The sequence below is a fragment of the Acipenser ruthenus genome, chromosome 28 (assembly GCF_902713425.1).
Source record: "Acipenser ruthenus chromosome 28, fAciRut3.2 maternal haplotype, whole genome shotgun sequence".
NCBI classification, from domain to species: Eukaryota; Metazoa; Chordata; class Actinopteri; order Acipenseriformes; family Acipenseridae; genus Acipenser; species Acipenser ruthenus.
The window spans coordinates 23,749,894-23,769,688 of record NC_081216.1 but is presented as its reverse complement, the minus strand read 5'-3'; the positions used below and the strand labels follow the sequence as shown (position 1 = coordinate 23,769,688).

General features: G+C 39.6%; 1 protein-coding gene across 11 annotated transcripts in view; it reads right to left on the bottom strand.

The window, feature by feature from the left end:
* The window catches only part of LOC117434449 (diacylglycerol kinase zeta-like), a 127,981-nt gene that overhangs the window by 38,870 nt on the left and 69,316 nt on the right, over nt 1–19,795 (bottom strand). For 6 of the 11 annotated variants that reach the window (XM_034057002.3, XM_034057004.3, XM_059003332.1 and 3 more), the window contains 12 exons: nt 13,261–13,369; nt 11,731–11,826; nt 9,528–9,605; nt 9,339–9,413; nt 7,981–8,037; nt 6,278–6,346; nt 5,644–5,715; nt 5,140–5,256; nt 3,972–4,043; nt 2,672–2,767; nt 2,230–2,312; nt 2,018–2,078 (listed from right to left, as the gene is read on the bottom strand). In XM_034057002.3, the coding sequence (XP_033912893.3) occupies nt 2,018–2,078; nt 2,230–2,312; nt 2,672–2,767; nt 3,972–4,043; nt 5,140–5,256; nt 5,644–5,715; nt 6,278–6,346; nt 7,981–8,037; nt 9,339–9,413; nt 9,528–9,605; nt 11,731–11,826; nt 13,261–13,369 (985 nt within the window). Of the gene's footprint in view, nt 1–2,017; nt 2,079–2,229; nt 2,313–2,671; nt 2,768–3,971; nt 4,044–5,139; nt 5,257–5,643; nt 5,716–6,277; nt 6,347–7,980; nt 8,038–9,338; nt 9,414–9,527; nt 9,606–11,730; nt 11,827–13,260; nt 13,370–15,502; nt 16,564–19,795 lie in introns of those variants that run through there. The other 5 variants (XM_034057005.3, XM_034057007.3, XM_034906756.2 and 2 more) reach the window with 4 other exon arrangements.

Sequence of the window (19,795 nt, the reverse complement as noted above, 5' to 3'; positions counted from 1 at the left end):
AAACAGTGCAACATTTAATAACCAGTAAACAAAACATTTCAGTGTTGCATACGGTGCAGTCAAATTGCATTAAATTTCCAGCTGTACAAATACATACATTTTTTGTTTTGTTAATCAGAACCAAACTATACACATACTTTACAAGTGTACCAGTGCGTTGCACTGACATGTAAAACAAGTTACAGTATGTACTAAAGTCATTCAAAGTACTCTATTCGGGCCATAAACACTTTCCTCCTATCAGCTCGTTTTTCTTTGGACATTTTAAGCGTGTCTTTGTTTCGTCTGCAGTCACGTGCTGTTGGGATTTTGCAAATTCAACAACGTGCAATTTCAAACCTGTTGAGTAGCATTTGCTTTTTTTTTTTCTTACTGTCCTACTTTATCCAGTCTCAAAGTCACCTGCATTAATATAGCACTGCAGTTACAACGAACGGGAATAAGGAAATTCATAGGGACTGACAGCTATTGTGTTAACACTAAGTGAAGCAATATAGCTGTGAATTATGTGACATAATTCATGTTCAATGTTTGATCAAAATGTGAAACTGTTAATGTGAAATGCTAAGGTTATTAAGTCACAGGAATAATAAAGCTAGGATGGCTGCACATTACTGTGAAATAAATGATGAAGTCTTCCCTGCTACCTGACACACACTCTCTATAATAAATCATAAAAAACCTCTGGGGCATGATGTGAATAGGTATGGCAATGCATAGCCTGGTAGATACATATGGTAGCATGAAAGTGTGTTGTGAATACTTCCATACCGTTTACAATGGGAGGAATGATTACAGCAGGTTATATACACATATATACACACATATACACAGTAGTGTGCAAATGTATTAGAAATGTGTCATTTATATCCTTTATACACCTACCTGCATGAAAACCTCTGGGTTTGAGAACTTACAATTGAAAATGGAGCTGTGTAGTACGGATTTAGCTGCCAACAGCTATCAAGCACATTTGAATCCACTTAGTTCCTCAATGTGTTTTTAGTGCTAGTGCCTAATGGGCAAACGAATAAGAAATGCTTCATCACAGGAACAGCCAGCAACACTTTCTCTTGGTCGTCAAAGCATCCAATTCATTCAAGATGTTAAAATAGAGATGAATATAAGCAAGCGCTAGACTAACAGTTGTGAACATAAACCGCAATGCAACTCAGAGAACAACAGTTTGCACTGAAATCAAAAGAAATGACCGCACTATACACAAGATCCTTCAGATCTTAAATGCAGGCATTATACTTCAGAAGTCAATTGAGCTATGCCATTCACCACCTGTATCAAAACCATTTCAAAGATGCACATTGATGATGCCTTCTTGCTAGCCCTGATGAACTACATTTAATTGTTTTTGCTTCAAAACCACATCTTGCAGACATAGATCCGCTGGTCCACCATCCATCCTGATAATCAGCACAAAACAAACAACAGTCAGTCTATACCAGAGACATTGCAGGTGGATACTGAAAAAGGTTACTGTACAATGCACCATTATCCTAGTCATGTCTGTCTAAAGCTTGCATTTCCAAGTCCCTCAGATTCACTGCCACTAAGAGGATTGGTACATTTCCCTTCAGCTAAGAAAAGTTCAATTCATTTGGAGTGGGAGAGCCGGGCGGTGTAATGTTAACTGTGCTGTTGTAAGTGATGGAAAGGGCATAAACACTTGTTTATAGTTTGCAACAAGGGCTGCAGTTACGGCGCAGTTATATTATAAGAGGACAGTTAGAGAAGCTTTAGTGTGTGTTTTCAAGGTCAGGTAATGCATAGCTAATGGCAAAAAATAAGCACCTCTATGACAACTGCAACAGTGTGCTTCAGCTTCAGCTTCAGCTTCAGCTTTTGAACAGCTCTATTAGTTCAGTCAAACTGTCATTTTAAAGTATAATTAGAATAGAGATCATTTGGAGGTGTTTCATCAGTCCCATTAAAACACCTGTAGTCAAGTCATTTCAAGTCCCCAAGTCTCAAAGACAGATGCAGTATAATTGAAAGTACTTACAGTGCCGTCACCTCCACAGGCCAGTATACGCAGGTTGTGAACTTTACGGTACATCTCTAACCTTGAAGAAAATCGGTGACAAAAATAACATTTTAGAAAAATGGATGGATGCTGTTTTTTCAGGTTCTTTCACAAAGCCGTACAGAGTAATTCAAGCTCGTCTCACGTGGAATATATATTTTTTTGTGAATTGTTTCACAGGGATGACTTACCCTTCTTTGGGTCCCCCTTGACTGAGGTCAAACACTTGTCGGGGATTGAGGTACCACATAAAGGACTGGATTATCTTTGCTCCCTAGAAGAAAAAAATAAATACCCATACAGTGAGAGAGAGGCGGTATAGATCTGGTTCAAACGAAATACAGTATCACCACTAAATGGTAGGACTCAAGTAGTAACGGGGTCTATGTTATTGCATCTAAACAGTGCCAATACTGAACATCACCACATCGTCAGTACAAGTCTGCAGTACAATTTTGAAATATGGACTTTTTGCTCACTATTTGTCAACAACAGGGTTCAACAATACCATTGTTCGGATCACTAAAACACACTCCTGTAAAATGTAACGTAATTAACTTTCTTTTTTTTTTTTTTAATTTGGAGGACTACGCTGAATTAGTCGGATAAAGACTTCGATTTCTCATCCCCCACCTGATTGCCCCCACTTTTTGGGTTCACAAACACCAGCAGCGGTTTCATCAGCGGAGACGGGACTGGTTTCACCATGAACGGCTTCCATCGCCCCTCCTGGACAAAAATAAGTAAACAAAAAAACACACAAATGGATTTAGCATCTTTTAAAAAACAAGCACATGCCAAACACTTTTGTGTTAACACAATGTGCTGAGAAAGAGGTGTAGCTGATGAGCAATGATTTGTATTGCATATCATCCATGTTAATACAGTCAAAAGAATAGAAACATTACTATTTCGAGATTAAGGCCCTCTACTGAAAACAGGGACTTGATGCCATCTGGTGACATTTAGTAAAATATCACCAGGAACAACATGTAGAGAATGAAGTAGAAAGAATATTCTCTACAGGGTAGGATAATAGACGAGCGATAATCTTGTGTCAGGGAAAGGAGTTTTAACCATGACTAAAATTTTATTCTCTTACCTTTTGTTAGCACCAGGAACATCACTGATTTTCTTACACCAGATATTTTTTGTTATTTGCTTGTTTTTTGTGGCTATACAGATGTTTCACTTTCTACACTACAAATTAAGGAAGTTTGCTTCTACAGTACATGCAGGTCTCTATTCAACACCTGTGCAGTTGGACACATGGACGTTACCTTTGTAAAAAGACTACAGCACAGACAGTGATCAGGTACCATCCAAACACAATATGACAATGTAGAAAACAAGGAACAAAGAAAGATCTTCAGAACAATGAAAGGACGGGCAGCAATAATGTTTCTAGCCCTATTAGGAGGTAGGTGATTGTACGAAAAAAAGGTATTGCCCGGTCAAGAAAAGCCAGCTGTGAGAACAGCAGTGAACTGTACTAAAGGTTACCTAATACCATTGTCTACAGCAATGGTGCTTGACTCTCCAGGGCTGATTGCGCACAGCTCTGTAATAGTTTCATTCCTGGGACAATCATCTGGGAGATGTCATTTGGGAGAGAAAGCACTTTAGGGGTCAACCGGCTTCTTAAAAGACTCTGCTGTAACAGAGGCTGGTTAGCTATACAGCCTTTCGCTGTGTACTGCAGGCTTTTCTTTTTATAGACCAGCGTTATAAAATGGTCACTGTTTCAAGAAGGAAGCCATTGCTGCTTTTTTAAAAAATGCCAATTCACGGCTTTGTTATGAAGTCACACTATTCTGCTCGTTGGAAACGGCCGAGACGTTCTGCATTACAATGATACGGTGCGCAGCGATTCTGGGTTTATGCATCATTCTCCTGTTGCAGCTTCCGTTCTCTACAGGCAGAGAAGTCTCACCTCCGCTCCCTTCTTACTGGATTTGCGTTTGAAGGACGTGCGCTTCTTCTTCTTGCTGGCTTTTAGTGAGGTCTGAAAAGAAAAGGTCATTCTGAGGAGATGTACAGTAATCGTCAGAATAAAAATAACAAGGAACAAGAAAAACTTTCAGAAGAGAACACTTTAATACCACAAGGATTCTATAAACAAGACAGTACAAAGCAATTGGACTATACAGACTGACTTTAATCCCAGGTAACCATTACATACATTACTGAAAGGAAGTGGACCTTCCAAACATTCTTACAATTGGTTCTAGGATTCTAGTGGTTTTATTTCTGTTTTACTAAAGATTCAAAACTGCACACCCCTACATATAAACTGTTTTACAAATTCAAAATCAGGTTAACTACCTTGGTTTTGCAAATAAACCTCAACGGCTTTGGTAAACGGGGTACATTGACTCACAAACTACTGCGTTAGTAAAACAAACCAAAAAAAAGGGGTCAATATCTCGATCACACCGAAGAAGGTCTATGAAGGCTGCACATGTGCCACCGCAGAAGTGCACTGACTCACAGGTGGGCCATTACTGCCCCCTAGTGGTTATACAACGTAACGTCAGTAAGAGGAGATACAGACATGTCCTTCACCTGCACCACCAGCTGCTGTTACATCTATGGATTGTTTTAATTGCTTAGCACTCACCACACACTGCCAATCATGCTTTCATGTATTATTTACCAAAATTTCATTCGAAAATTTAAAACGTGGGCTGAATACAAAAAAAAAAAAAAACGAGAAAACTCCAGGTCAAATGCAAACGCGTTGCGACCACAGGCTTTCCTCACTCCTCTGTGAGACAAACCACACCTAGAGGATTCAATACAATGAACACGGATTATTCAATTATTAGTTATGTTAATCAATCTATTAGCAACATCAATACAATCACCATGGTAAGAAAAGCCGAGTATTCAGCTCTTGTTTTGAATTTTCTAACAAAATGAATTTTTTGTCAATAAAACATGAAAGCATGATTGCTCGCATTTGGTGAGTGCTTGGCAATTTTCTCCTTTTCTTGTTGCTATATCCTGTGGCTTTTGCACCCCCCCAAAAAAAACTTGACATCGGATTTTGACAGCGTGTTCTGTCTTTTAACTTATTTTAACGGTTTGCAATGGTTTACCTGGGCCCGTCTGACCCGAATGATCCAGGTGGGAGGGACTATGACAGCAGCGTGGGCCCCAAGGGAGCACGGCTCCTCAATCTGCTGCAGCATAAAACACGTCACCTTGTTGTGATACTGGACACGAGAGAGGGGGACAGACAGACAGACAGACAATCAGCATGGTTCACTCCATTCAATAGCAATAAATCGAAGAAGAAGAAGGACTACTGCTACTACTACTAATAGGCTACAACACTACAATGTGATTAGAATATACAGTGTAATTACTAACAAGATACTGATGAAAAATCTTTAGAACATACACATTTTTTTTTAAAAATTCCCAAGAATGGTCATCAATATTGTATTATTCCTTGTTAATGATAGAGAGGGATACGTTTCTTCTGGTTAGGATTGCTAAAAGCTCCGTGACCACACTGCTGATATCAGAAGAGTAATATCATTTTTTTTATTTTTTATTAAAATGATTTAAAAGGAGTTTAAAATAAAATGACAACTTACTGCTTGCTTACACCAGGAACAGCTGATAGCCACGATTTCTTTACTATGAAATGCAAACTTCTGTTGAAAACCCTAACAGAACAAATGGAAACAAAATCTTTAAAAATGTATATTAGAACATGAATGTGATTGTAAAAAAAATAAATAAATAATAATAATTACTAAGTGTCTGAAAATATTTCTGCATGAACTGTGAACACCAATGCATTTTGGTTAGGATGCGCTTGTTTGGTCTTTTTCACAATACAAATGAGGGACCTACCGTGATATGTCTTTCACATTCAGCAAAACATTTAAAACAAAACATTTGGATTCTATGACAAGTTCAGAAGGCATTTTTTTGTTTGTTTTGTTTTTGCAGTGTAAAGCTGAGGGAACGCAAATAAACTGCACGGCACACCAGGGGAGACTTTACAGCGTTTGATACAGCAATGTTGCCTCAAACTAGGTTTTCCGGTGGTCTCCTAGAACCAGGGTTCAAGCCACTGCTCCTGAAAAAGCGGCTTTGTGTTCCCTCAGCTTAAGACTAATCAATACTCTAAAAGTCACATTTGAATTGCGAATTCAGATCCGAGTTATACTACTGGTTTTCCTGTTTATTGTAGTTGCTATATAAAATGGCAATAGTTGTCACCTTTCCACACTGCCGGCACTTCCCCTCCTGCCTCCTTCTGTGAACCCAGTGGTGTCGGACGAACGTGGGCTACAGAGAGAATACAAAGCAAAGTCTCACACCTAGACTGGCACTGCACTGCCGATGGCATACTGTCATACTCGGTACCTGTGACTGAGAAACAAACATATTGCTCCAGGAGACGGAGCTTGCCTCCTAAATCCTAAACACGTTACTGACACCCGGACTAGAATACCATTTAAACGATAGCGCATCTAAAGCCATGGGAGTCCTAGAAAGCAATTCAAACAAAATTGACTGAACTGAGCCACAGTGGCTATCCCTTTGATTCCCTGCAGTGTTCCGGAACAGCAGCCCTTCTTTTTTGCATTTACAGTATGTCCGCATTTCAAAGGTACCTTGAAAACCAGCATCAGCAGATACATTTATGCACTCAGGGTGGTGTTGCTCAATGCAAAACTAGCATCACCGGGTCCTTTCAGCATTTTTTAATCAAAGGGTTAAATCCAGACCTAAGCTTGGGGTCAAGAAGGTCTTTAGCGGCTACATAGTGTATAAACCTCACAGGTGACACAACACAGTGAGGTGTGTAGGAGCCCAGGTGCATGCAGTGCAGTAATACAGACTTGCAAACTATGTAAGGTGGGGAAGGTGAAGTCATGTACATACATGCCTGTGCATGGCTATGGCTGCAATCACAGCTCCATGCACACCGTATTAATGTATTAGGTACAAAAACTATTACTGTATGAACTGGAATAGTGAGAAATAGTCAAGTCTTCAAAATAAGATCCAAATGAGGCCACTCCATTCACAAACCTAATCTATAAAGGTTTATTTTTGTTACAAAAGTAAAAATGTACTTTCATTTCACTGTTAGCATTTACATTTGCAAGAAAAATGTGGAGGTTACAGATTATCAGCACAGGTTTAAAATATGAGGTAGCCATTTGTATAGAAAAGTGCATGGGTGAATGTGTTTGATTCAAATCAAATTGTGGTAGCATTGAGAAGTTGGAAGATTTTTATTTTACAGAATCATGAATGACAGCAGTCTTTTCTGGTGTCTATTTTGTGTGCAGTGTAAGTGTTTTTGTGTGTCTAGGGACAGGCTCCCCACGAAGGTGAAATCAGTACCTTAGCCCGGGTCATGCATGCAGATGCCATGCGGTTAGCCGTCAACATGATGCCCAGAAAGGGAGTGGCTTTTTTAGGAAGTCTTCGGCCACATGTGGGCTGGTGAGAGCGAGGGGCGGATGGAGGGTAAAAGGAAATTGCAGGAAATGAAGGACAGCCAGGAAAAAAGAAACAAGAGCGAGAAAACATGAAAAATGCAAACGAAAAAGGACACAAAAAAGAGAAAAAGAAGATACGGCTATAGATGGTAGGGTTGATCAAAGATAATGGAGTTAAACAAGGAACAGAGGATGTACAGTATGACCAGCTGATGGAACAAATAGACAACAGCTAGTCGGGTAGGAAATGTGCTGTATTGGATTTGAGAATGAAACTAGCCATGTCAGTGTTTATCACTAAAATGATAAGCCCTACATGTTTTGCCTTTCCTTTTGAACCAGCTTATTAGTACTTCCCTCTTATCATTAAACAATAATACTTCCATGCGTCATACAATCATGTTCGGAACAATTACTTAATAATCTGTTCATAACGAGACCAACTGGTCTTAAAAAAAAAGAAATTACCTCTCTGACATTCCTTGACCCAGACTCCCTGAATGAAGGTTTACACCTAAAGTTTATCTAGAAAAAAACAAAAGAGAATAAATAAAAACAGCAGAGGTTAATACAACTGATTAATGAATTCCAGCAAGAAAGAAAAAATAACATACATTGTAATTCTAAAACTCAAGCTTCTTCCCCGTAGGTAAGACCAAATCAGAAAACAATAGTTTGGATACCCAAAGGATCATTAAATCTGAAATCAAATGTACCACCACAAGCTTGTATGTCATTCACCCTGTTATCAATAGGAAAGACCATGAAGAGGGGTTAAAGAGAATGTGTACAGCTATGGCCAAAAGTTTAGCATCACCTAGAATTTTAGGATTGAGACATAATTAAAAATAATAATAATACAAAATGAGAATTACAAAAAAGTCTACCGGAAGCCATAATAGTAGTACAGTATTTCATGTTAGATTTCTAAATATTTTGTGTCCATTTTTCATTAAGTATATGGAAAACTACAAAGTGGTATGTAATTCAATATGTTAAAGTAACAGGGCAGCAGTGTGGAGTAGTGGTTAGGGCTCTGGACTCTGGACCGGAGGGTCGTGGATTCAATCCCCGGTGGGGGGACACTGCTGCTGTACCCTGGAGCTAGGTACTTTACCTAGATTGCTCCAGTAAAAACCCAACTGTATAAATGGGTAATTGTATGTAAAAATAATGTGATATCTTGTAACAATTCTAAGTCGCCCTGGATAAGGGCGTCTGCTAAGAAATAAATAATAATAAAAACATTATACAGCAGGTTTCATTCAACTTTATGAAGCAAAATTTGTTCATTCTATAGGGTGATGCAAAACTTTTGGCTGTAGAAATAAAATCAGATCCTAGTGACTCCTCTTCCCATCACCCCACCAACAGTCCTCCTTCCCACTCCATGAAGCGCTGATCAAAGTGACCGTGTCTCCTTTTCAGAAGGCCATCTGCTAACTAGGTTAATAGAGGTGCCGAGGTAAGGAAAGAGGTCAGTCATGCACATGCAACCCTTGTCATCAGTTTTAGAGACAGACAAGTAGGTATTCACGATTTGAACCCAGGCCACCAGGGGTGAAAGGCTGTCTATCATATTGACTCCAATATCAGTTAAAAAGGTAGACACTGTCACTTAAAATTAATTCAGGTTAGCATAAGATGTGTATTTTATATGATCAGAAAATAATTCCTCTGGTTGATCGTTTTTTGTGTTTGAGAGACACCATCAATGCTTATTTTGCAGACAAATCAGCATGCTAAGGAGAGGGGTGGTTGAAACAGGGCAAGATTCCTCCCAGGTAAGAACAGACAGGAATTATGATGGATTTGGGAATCCTCACTCTAAACCCAGTGTCTTTCATAGCCATCGTGTCAGGAAGACTGTCAAGCTCTGGCAGAGAATCTGCAAAGGAGAACTGGGAAATGGAGTAAAAATAGTGAACAACTTTTTCAAACGAAGGGCTATTACAAACAAGGATGTTTTCTGGTTTTCCAGGGGCTGTCAGTAATAATTGTCGTCACGCACTTACTTTTTCTAGCTGCTCGATACATGGGGTGTGGACCACTATCTTGCACGCTGCACACTTCTTCCGAGGTACTGATTTTTGCTGTATAAGGAAAAAGACAAAACAAAACACCAGTTAGTTTTTTAAACATTTTTCATAACACAAATTAATGAGATGATAATGAGATTTTAAATGGATGCATGCAAACAGACAACCTCAATACATCCCCAGATTTTGACACTCATTAATTTGTGCTAAAGAATTACCTTAGTAAGTTTACAATTGGACAAGCAGCTTACTAGACGATCAGATGCACAGATAGCCTCCATTTACCCCCAGATTATGCTACGCTCAAGAACTTGTGCTAAAAACTCTTGAATCAAACCAAATTGAAAAGGAAATCTGGAAAGTCTTCAAAAGCAAAGTGAAATTAACGCTAAACAGTTACACCACTAGAGGGCAGACTATCCTCATATTTTTAGATAAACCTTTAACTTGGAAGCAAGCTCTCTGTCCACTAGAGGGAATCCTTATCTTAACCTAAGATCCCAGATAACAAGGGGAAGCAATTCTCCAAAACTGTGAATGTTACCAGCATGACCTCACTCTCTTCGGAATATCATGCAGCATTCAGAAAATGACAACAACTAGAGTTTCAGAACTCTCACAACTTGAAAGAAAACAGATTTTTTGGTTTACAGGCAGATGACTATGCCTTTTCTAACACCAATTATGTTTGACTTCAATTAAACAAACTGTCTGAAATTACCATTTCCCCCAAACAGCTGAGACCAATGTCTAGAGGTTTCAAATAATAAAATATGCAAATAATAATGCCTTTATATTCCAATTTAGACATGGAAAACAGGATAGCCCTTAGGGTTCTCTGTGTATGTTTTTCAATGATAGTAACACCTTGATTCTCCGAACTGTGATTTCTTTCAGACAGCCCCCCGGTAACCTGTCCTGTTGTGTGTATTGCTCTTCTGCCTCCTTGCCATACTAAATCTGTAGTATAACTGACAGATTTAGGTTATATATCTAAAAAAAAATGTATATATATATATATATATATATATATATATATATATATATATATATATATATATATATATATATATATATATATATATATATATATTATATACACACACACACACACACACACACATATATATTTTATATATATATATATATATATATATATATATATATATATATATATGTTGACTGAGAAAACCATATGAACAAGTTTATAGTAATAATTTCATTATCCAAACAAACTGATTTTATACACACACCCTGGGACCCGGTTATTTTGGAGAGCAGAGGCTATACTGTATACACAACTGAATGACCTGCATCAAATAATGTTTTTAAGTTCTGTGACACATTGGTGGGCAAATGGTTAAACCATTACTTAAACCAAAACTTTAAAAAAAAACTGCAAAAAAAAGGTGAAAGAACTAAAAAGCATAAACAACTGGAAAATTAAAAAATGAGGAAACCCATTCAAAATACCAATCCAAAACAGATTCATCGCTCATTTTATGAAAAACCTGACAGACGAAAATAAACGTGAACTAAAATTTAAACCTGAACTTTGGTGTTAAACTGAAAATGAAATGAGACGAGGATTATGAGTAAGCACAGCGGTCTGGTGGTGTGTGCTAGGGACCGGAAACCAAACGATTCTCTTTTAAAATGGCAAATGGGAACTTGTGTGACACGGGGGAGGCAGGGGAAGCCCCCTTTTGCATCAACAGCATTGATGCAGAGGGCTCTGCCATGTAAAGAATTTCAGGCTCAGGGGGGACATGCCTCTCTATTGGTCGATAACAGCAACCCTTATAAAAGCTTCCCCATAGTAAAAGCATAGCAAAGTGTAATAAAGCACAGTGAAAGCATGCTAAAAGCATTGTAATAGAATATCAAGGCATGGCAAGGCATATTAATAAACCAGGGTAAAACTAGGCATAGTATGGCCAAGGGAAAACTGCAAAAAACACCATGGTTAACTTTTATAAGGGAATGAAATAGTACTCAATTAGGCAAGACTGTGACAATTTAAAACAAAAGGGGGGGTGTTGCTGGGAGTGCTTTGGCAGGAGTATGTCAAGGTGGGGGAGGGGGGGTTGAGGGGCTGTTGATGCACAGTACAGTTCCAGCTGATCTTCTAACACACGCTTGTATGTTGCACAGGTGGAGTAATGGACGTGGGCCTCACCAGTGCCTTTGCAATGCAGTTCTGTTCTCCAACATAACAGAAATCCCCAGAAACGTTGGTCTCGAACCAGATGTGCTCTCCATACAGCGCATTCTCCTGGAAAACAAAACCAAAAGTGGCGAATTAGGCAAAGAGACTAACGAGGAGGCCGTCTTTGCAAGCTGCAACACCATTCTGTAACCTGCAGCAGATTCAAACTCACAGAGGCGCAAGCCACCTGCTGAGCTACCTACACCACAACACCCTGCAGAGATCTCTTATTCAAGCACTGACCAGCAAACACACGTTTGCTTGCCATATAATTCATATATAACAAAATAAAGGGCCTTGACTATGAATAACAGTTACATATGAAAAAAACTAATTCTAGAACAAGTGTATCCTGATTGTATACTCAGCTGAATTTCGTATTTAGTTATTTTATATATATATTCTTCTGAATAAGATCTAGGTCACATCTGTGATCATATTTTTCAACAGCAATGCTCAGGGGTAAAATCATCTTTTGTTTGTGAAGTAAACCCAGCGATCAAGCACTAATGGAACTTCCAGTTTGCACAGGAGCCCAGGAAACTGCAGGAAAACAATTCTGATTATATTTCAAAGTTTTAGAATTTGTTTTTGTTTTTGTTTTTGCATTTTACAGCTCTTGGATGTTTCCGTCACAAGTTCTCATTTTCCAATGAAGATACTGGCTTTGTCATATAACTAAACGCCCTGATTGGATATTCATATACAACAGAGAAATGAAAAAACAAACAAACAAACAAACAAACAAACAAGTAGCTGATGTAGTCATATATTATAAGTGAGTTTGAACTGTAAAAATTACAAGTCCCATATGGCAGTGGCACTATAAAAAGAAAGCTAGACCCTCTCTCAAATAGCAGATCTAATCTATGAGGTAGTGAATGTTTCCTGCTCAGATCAGATAAACCATGATTATCACAAAGATACATTTTAAATGGTAAAGCTGTACACTAACATGGATAGACATTACAGAAAAACTGTGAAATAACCCTCTTATTATTTCAACTCAACTCTCAACTATAAACAGATCAATAGAAAGCATGTGCAATGGCCTGTGTTGATTGGCTGTGGTTTACATTAATGTAATGTTCTGGATAAGTGTTATTGCAATGCATTATTATTATTATTATTATTATTATTATTATTATTATTATTATTATTATTATTAAAATTAGTCATTTAGCAGACGCTTTTATCCAAAGAGACTTACAGAGACTAGGGGGTGAACTATACATCAACAACTGCTGCCTAGTCACTTGCAATAGGACCTCGGTTATGTCTCGTCCGAAAGACGGAGCACAAGGAGGTTAAGTGACTTGCTGAGAGTCACATACAGTGAGGTCAGAGGAGCGGGGATTCGAACCAGGGACCGCCCTTTTCTTTACCAACTGGATCACTCTAATGTGATGAAAACACAGTTCGTATTGTGCTACAGTGCAAACACCTATTGTACGTGAAGCTGCAGTGTGGGCAGACTGCTACTGTACAGGATTTACTCACACTCCAGTCCACAGTACTTCGGATCTCTCTCTCTGGATCACTCTTCACTGTAGCAGAAGCGCAGGGCTGCGCAACCAAATGCTGAAGTCCCGATTTAGCAATCGCTTTCCTGAAACAACAGAGGATCTCTTTTTAATATATTCCCTAAAAATCTTCAGCAGAAAGGGCAAGCAGCTCAAAACACATGGGCCAAGTGGCTAATTAAATAGAAAATGAGCTTACCCTCTCCTAATTTTGCAATTCTTTTAGAAGGTTACAGTGAAAAAAAAACATTAACAATCTTATTTCAGTTTGAATTGAGAGAGGGCAGTAAGTCAGTGATCCATAAACAGATTGGCTATGATAAGCAGAGGTTGCATACGTGGATGAAACAGAAGCATTTTATTGGACTACCCAAAATGTATGGCATGCCACTTGTTACTAGGGCATTAATGGCTTATCCTTTCACCAATATAAATGATACCTCCTGCTTCTCTGTTCTCCCTAAATCACATGGCTAAAGCACTCAATCTTTAACCCCTACCCGACCCTCTAATCTGTCTGGTAGTGGCGCTGTGCTGTGCGCAGCTGGTTTAATAATCAATGAAGCTGGTGACTCGCACAGCAAGCAGGAAAGGCAGAACAGTACAGTAGCTGCAGCCACTTCATATTTGTTTGTTGCAACACAGCACTGCATCTACTTCTGAACCTTGGCAAGAAAAGATTTTAAGAGTGCATAAAATGACGTTTGTCTGAGTTCTTATTTGTAGCCTATTTCATGAATGTGCAGCACTGCATGGAAATGGGGTAGGGTCGACATGTTTTCAATTGATCACTTAACAACGCTGCCTGTGTGCGGTTGAGAAGAGCCGTCTCAACCGCTGGCAGAGAGATCTCTACAGGTGTACAGAAGTTTGTTCTCTCCACTGCACCACAGGCATCTTTGTAACTGTGGAGTGTCGCCTCAGGCATTCTAATGACTGCACTGCCAAGCGTTCTATCACTATCACTACAAAACACTAAGAGTTTATCATTATCACTAAGAGTTTAACTAACCATGCCACTTGTGTGGTGCAGCCTGTCAATACTAGGGTCCCAACATTGTTTCACTCAGCTTAGTAAGATTAACAAATTAACAAAGGTTAGAAGAAAACGTAACTCTTTTTATATTTCATTTTCCTCATTAGTTAAATGTCTGTTTTTTCTTTTACGTCACAATTGTGTGCCACACAAATTCCAAACACTATTACAGTACAGCATGCCTGGTATAAAACAGTATGTTACATGGAAACATCTTTTAATTAATTAATTGAACATCTGCTAATGAGGAATCTGCGTTACACAGAGTACAAGGCTATTCACAATGAATTGCTTTTTATGCCAACTATAGTAAGAATAGTAGAAAGGGTTTTTTTTTTTTTCAACAGATGGTTTCTAATTCTCCGTGCTAATTACATTTCAGGACTAAATGTTCCATAGTCCTGTTTTGTATACCCTCTCAGATGCAGCACAGCACCCAAACCAAAAAAGGGCAAATCATCTGGTTAGAACACGTGGCGAGCCGTATTCAAGCCCTGTTTGTGCACCCAAGGCAAGATGTACATTTCTTGCAAGCATATTACAGTTTCCATTAAAGGAGATTCATTTTAGAATGGAGGTGTTTTAGTTTGAGTTTTAGTTCAATTTTAGTCATTTGTTGCCACTGTGAGACGCTCGTATTAACACAATACAGCTGATTGCAATTTTGATCAATGTGTTGGCATTGATTAAACAGGGAATGGGAATTGGAAATGGAATTGAAAAAACGTCATGTCCATTAGCCAGTGATGGTACTAAAATGATTAACAGTGCCCAAAGAGTTTGACATTAGTTGCTACATTCTTAGCTTTGCTGTGAAGTAGCAGTGAACAGCTATTTATTTTGAAAGTGGTTGTAGGAATTGGCCATGCACTGTACATCACAATAAGAAGACACTATCAAGGTTTATATTTTAAAGTTGAGAGTTTTTAAAATTCCAATTGAAACAAGAATCTCAAGTACATCTGTTGTGCACAGCTACATGCAGACCCCACTTGGTAGCACATACTAGAGACAAGCTGAACTGTTTATGTCTTACCGAGACAGTGGGTTGGTTATAAGGAACAGAACCTAGTGACCGTATTTTCTTTAAGCTTTGCTCTGTGCAGCAACGTTATGGTGTGTTCAGTATGGCTGCGAGGACTTAAATGTACCACGACCCTGATGAAAGTAATGGTCTACATACGATAGAAACCCACTCCATGTTTCATGTCTGGGATCGTAGTAGCAGCCTTGTAGCAGGCTGAGGGAGCTCCTTCTGGTGCTGTGCCTCCAGCATGGAGAGCAGTTCCTGTAGAGGGACACGGACGCTCGCCGGGCCGCCACTGAACTGCGTCTGCTGGGCAAGGGAACACCCCGCCCAGGCCAGGGGCTGCCCGCTTTGGAAACAGCCGAGATCCTGCGGCCGCCCAATGTTAATGACCCGTTGGAGCAGCGTCCCTGACTGGTCCTTCGGTATTTTCCATAAAGCCCGTAAGAAGTCGTTCCGTAGAACAAGGCTTCGGCAGGCAGTAGGTGCGAAGAGTTCCGTCTAAGACACCTAGGGGCCCGGATCAGGGGTTTGGAGTTTCCAAAAGAATGACACACATCTGGAGCTTCTGGCCAGGCGACGGCAGAGTCTTCAAACTCTCGATCGGAGTCTGATCTTTCACTCCAGCTGTCATGAAACGCCGAGCGCTCACTGTCGTCGTCGCAGTCCGATCCACAGCTGGAGCACGGGCTGTCTCCTTCCGAGTCCGAGCGGGACGGCTCCTCCCGCCGCACCCTCACATGCCCCTCTCCAGCCGGCGCAGAGCTGCTATCACCCTCCTCCGTCATCTGGATAAGGCTGGCCAGCAGCATGGAGGGCCCCAGGAGGTGCCTGTCGATGGTCCGCAGCCTAACGCCTCGTTTCCTCCGCACGGCGAAGCGCGGGTTGAGGCACGGGGTGGTGGTGCTGGACCTGCGCCTGGCTGAGCGCTCCTTGAGCAGCCTGCTCCCCCCCGGACAATGGTTGGCTGCCCCCAGAGGAAGGCCCTGGATCTGGACGCTGGAGCGCCGCCGCTGCATCAGATTGGCTGAGGGAAGTCCAGCGCTCGACCGCCGCCTGGCTTTGCTGCTGGGCACGGCCACGCTGGGGCGCCTGTGCCTGCAGTAGTTTGTGACATTAACGCAAGAAGCCATATTTTTCTTCTTAAAGTGTCGGCGGAAAAAGGTATCCATTTCTCTGGTAGAAGCAGCCCGGGCTGGGTTTTAAATACTGTGATATCTGTTAATGCAGAAAGCAGTCAGTCAGCTAAGAGCTCAAAAGGAGTTTAAAACAGTTCTTATAATGAATTCAGTTTACCTTAACAGGAAAACATGAAAGTTTGAATATATAGACTGAATAACAAAAAGAATTCCCAATCCAAATGGATATCTGCCGAAATGAAGAATCACAACACAGTGCCGTTGCAACTGTAATCTTTAATTAAAAGGAAGTAAAAAAAAAATTATAATCGTCTGACATCTGATAAAATGGACAGATATAGATGTTTAAACATCTAAAATACAGAGATCTGAGTTGCCTGGTCATTCTGTTGTTGAATTGAATTTAGTAAAAAAAAATAATAATTAAACACTCGATCTCTCACCCTAGTATGAATGAAAATATATGAACTGGTTACTTAACATAACTAAGAAGACAGTCTGAAAACTCTGAGGGCTCCCTGAGGCCCTTATTTAGGTCACACGAGCCCAACGAGTCATTTAGCATGTGCATTTTTTATTAGAGCTGTGCTACCGTTACAATGACACAGAGGACTAGAATCTCACACCTTGAATAGCCAGTCCACAGCTCATTACGAAGCAACCCAAGCATGTCTTTCTAAACCACAGTGAGCAGCCCTCTCTGCTTCTTCGCCTTTTTTAAAAGGTCATTTATGTAACAACAAACTGAGTGGCTGGGGAAAAAACCTTTTGTTGTCAGGTAACTTTAAAAAAGATCAGATAATTCAAAACTGGTACAGTGTGAGCTTAAAAAACAAAAATGTCAAGAATAAATGAATGATAGCTACATACCGATTACGAGAAAATTATTTATATAGGGGTGTGTGTTTGACAAATATGTACAGATAATGTAGTAAATGGTTTCAGCATTTAAAATTGCATACAAATGTAGCCTGAGCTTTATGGGGAAACTCACCTATCATCCGCCTGCCTTTAATGAACTTCGTCATATAAATATATATAAAATAATAAATATATTAGTAATTGGAACAGGCCCCTTCTATGAATCCAGTCCAGTTCATTAATGTTGTTAGAATCACAAATTTGCAATTAGATTCTCATCACAGAGAACAGAGCTGTATTGTACTGTGCATCCGGTATAGCTGATACTTAATATGCTACCATGCTGCACAAACCAGCAAAACACTTACATTTAGCACTATTGAAACGGGCTGAGGAAGCATCGCTTTTGGAGAATGACAAGATGAGTATCGGTAAGCACTGCTTATTAAAGCACTCCCAGAGAGCCTGAAACCACAGGTAACTAGGCAGTCTTTGATAACCTCCAACTAGCTATGTTACCAGAAGCTAAACCCAAACCTTCACCCCTTCCTGACTGCTTTAAAGCAAAGAGCGCTGGGTAACGTTACATGATAAAATGAATAAAGTGAAGATGTAGCTGTAGTGCTCAGACATTCAAATCCTACAGTCATATTCAGAAACCGCATTGTGTGGAACTGGCACATATAGGCACTTCTTATATACTGCACAGACAGAAGTGCCAAATACTGTACTTCTCAATCACAAAGGACTTTTTTGTATAACTTGTATATTTAAATAAAAATATGCAAACATGTGCAAGACCTGCAATAGTTGGTGTCCCATGCATTTGTTTTAGGGTAGAACAGGGATTGTCAAGCAAGCCATTGGGTGCAATGCAATTATTATTATTATTATTATTTATTTCTTAGCTGACACCCTTATCCAGGGCGACTTACAATTGTTACAAGATATCACATTATTTTTACATACAATTACCCATTTATACAGTTGGGTTTTTACTGGAGCAATCTAGGTAAAGTGCCTTGCTCAAGGGTACAGCAGCAGTGTCCCCACCGGGGATTGAACCCACGACCCTCCGGTCATGAGTCCAGAGCCCTAACCACTACTCCACACTGCTGCCTGTAGATGCACACTGTCTAGCCTGTGTTTGCCCAGCAGTGAACCAGCGGTACCAGCTCCTAATTGGTAAAGCGGTCAGGTTTGGCACTAGCAAATATACCCCCTGTGTGCACCGTAACCACAGAAACGAGCATTTCCTAACTGTGCCATGTAAAAACTTATATTTGAGGCCAGTTGGAGCTGACAACAGCAGAGCTCTTCTGTAGAGGCCACACAAAATTTGCCTGGATTTAAATACAAAATAAACTGTCCCTGGAGGCTTTGATGTGATTGGTAATTTATTCTTTTAGAACAAAAAATACCAACAAACATTCAATTTCCTCACACACACAAAAAAGCAGAGCCAAAAGCTGTGCATAAAGAGAAACACAAAACAGGTCCCCAGTTTACACCTTCCCCTGGCATACAAACAGAATGCATTGCTTAATAATAGTGCAGGTAGAAAAAGGACAGGGCTACATGTGACAAAAGAGAAAGACATTAAAAGAATAATTCAATTTCAATGGGAGAAAAACTACATATGTATGCCACTGCATGCTTTATAGTATATATAGAAACTGGTATATAAAGTGCATATAAATCTGACTTGGTTTAAAAAATCTCTTGGTAATAATACAAAACAGTACAAATGACTAAGGCAGCTGTACCCCAGGTCACGTTTACTTCCTGTATGGGGCCAATGCCCAGGAAATGATCCATGGAGTCTTTCTAAAGTTTCATTACCCTGTACGTGCCGAGGACACCAGGGAACCAAAAAAACTGTTAACCAACAGCCAAGTCAAAAAATACCTTAATTATTTTGCTCCACTTTAACATGTTAGGAATGACTCACAGAAGAAAACGCAGTTACATTGCAACTTATTCTAGCAGAAACAAAGGCAATGTGTGACCTGATGTGGCAAGTGAACAACCTTTAATTCTTTTTTTCTTTTTTTATTTCCCCCTGTGTGTGTGTTTGTTGTGCTCGTTTATAGTATATACAGGTTCTTAAAATACATTTTGAACGTAAAACGTTGTTTTATAGAGAACTTTCAATGCTGTAGGATTTCCTCTCTAGGGCCTCCAAAACAGGAGAATGCAATACAGGCCAGATAATTGCAATTACAGCAGAATTGTTTTCTGAAATTGCAATTACAATTATGCTGCAGTAATTACAAATATAATTACAGTTACACTAAAAAAAGTAATGAACAACTGTACACATTAACATGTGTGTATTCTAAATAACCAAGCAATAATCTCAGGTACAAATACAGAAACATACTATAGAACTTATTTTTTTCAAACAAATAGGGTCACCATGTGTATATATACACTGTACACATACATA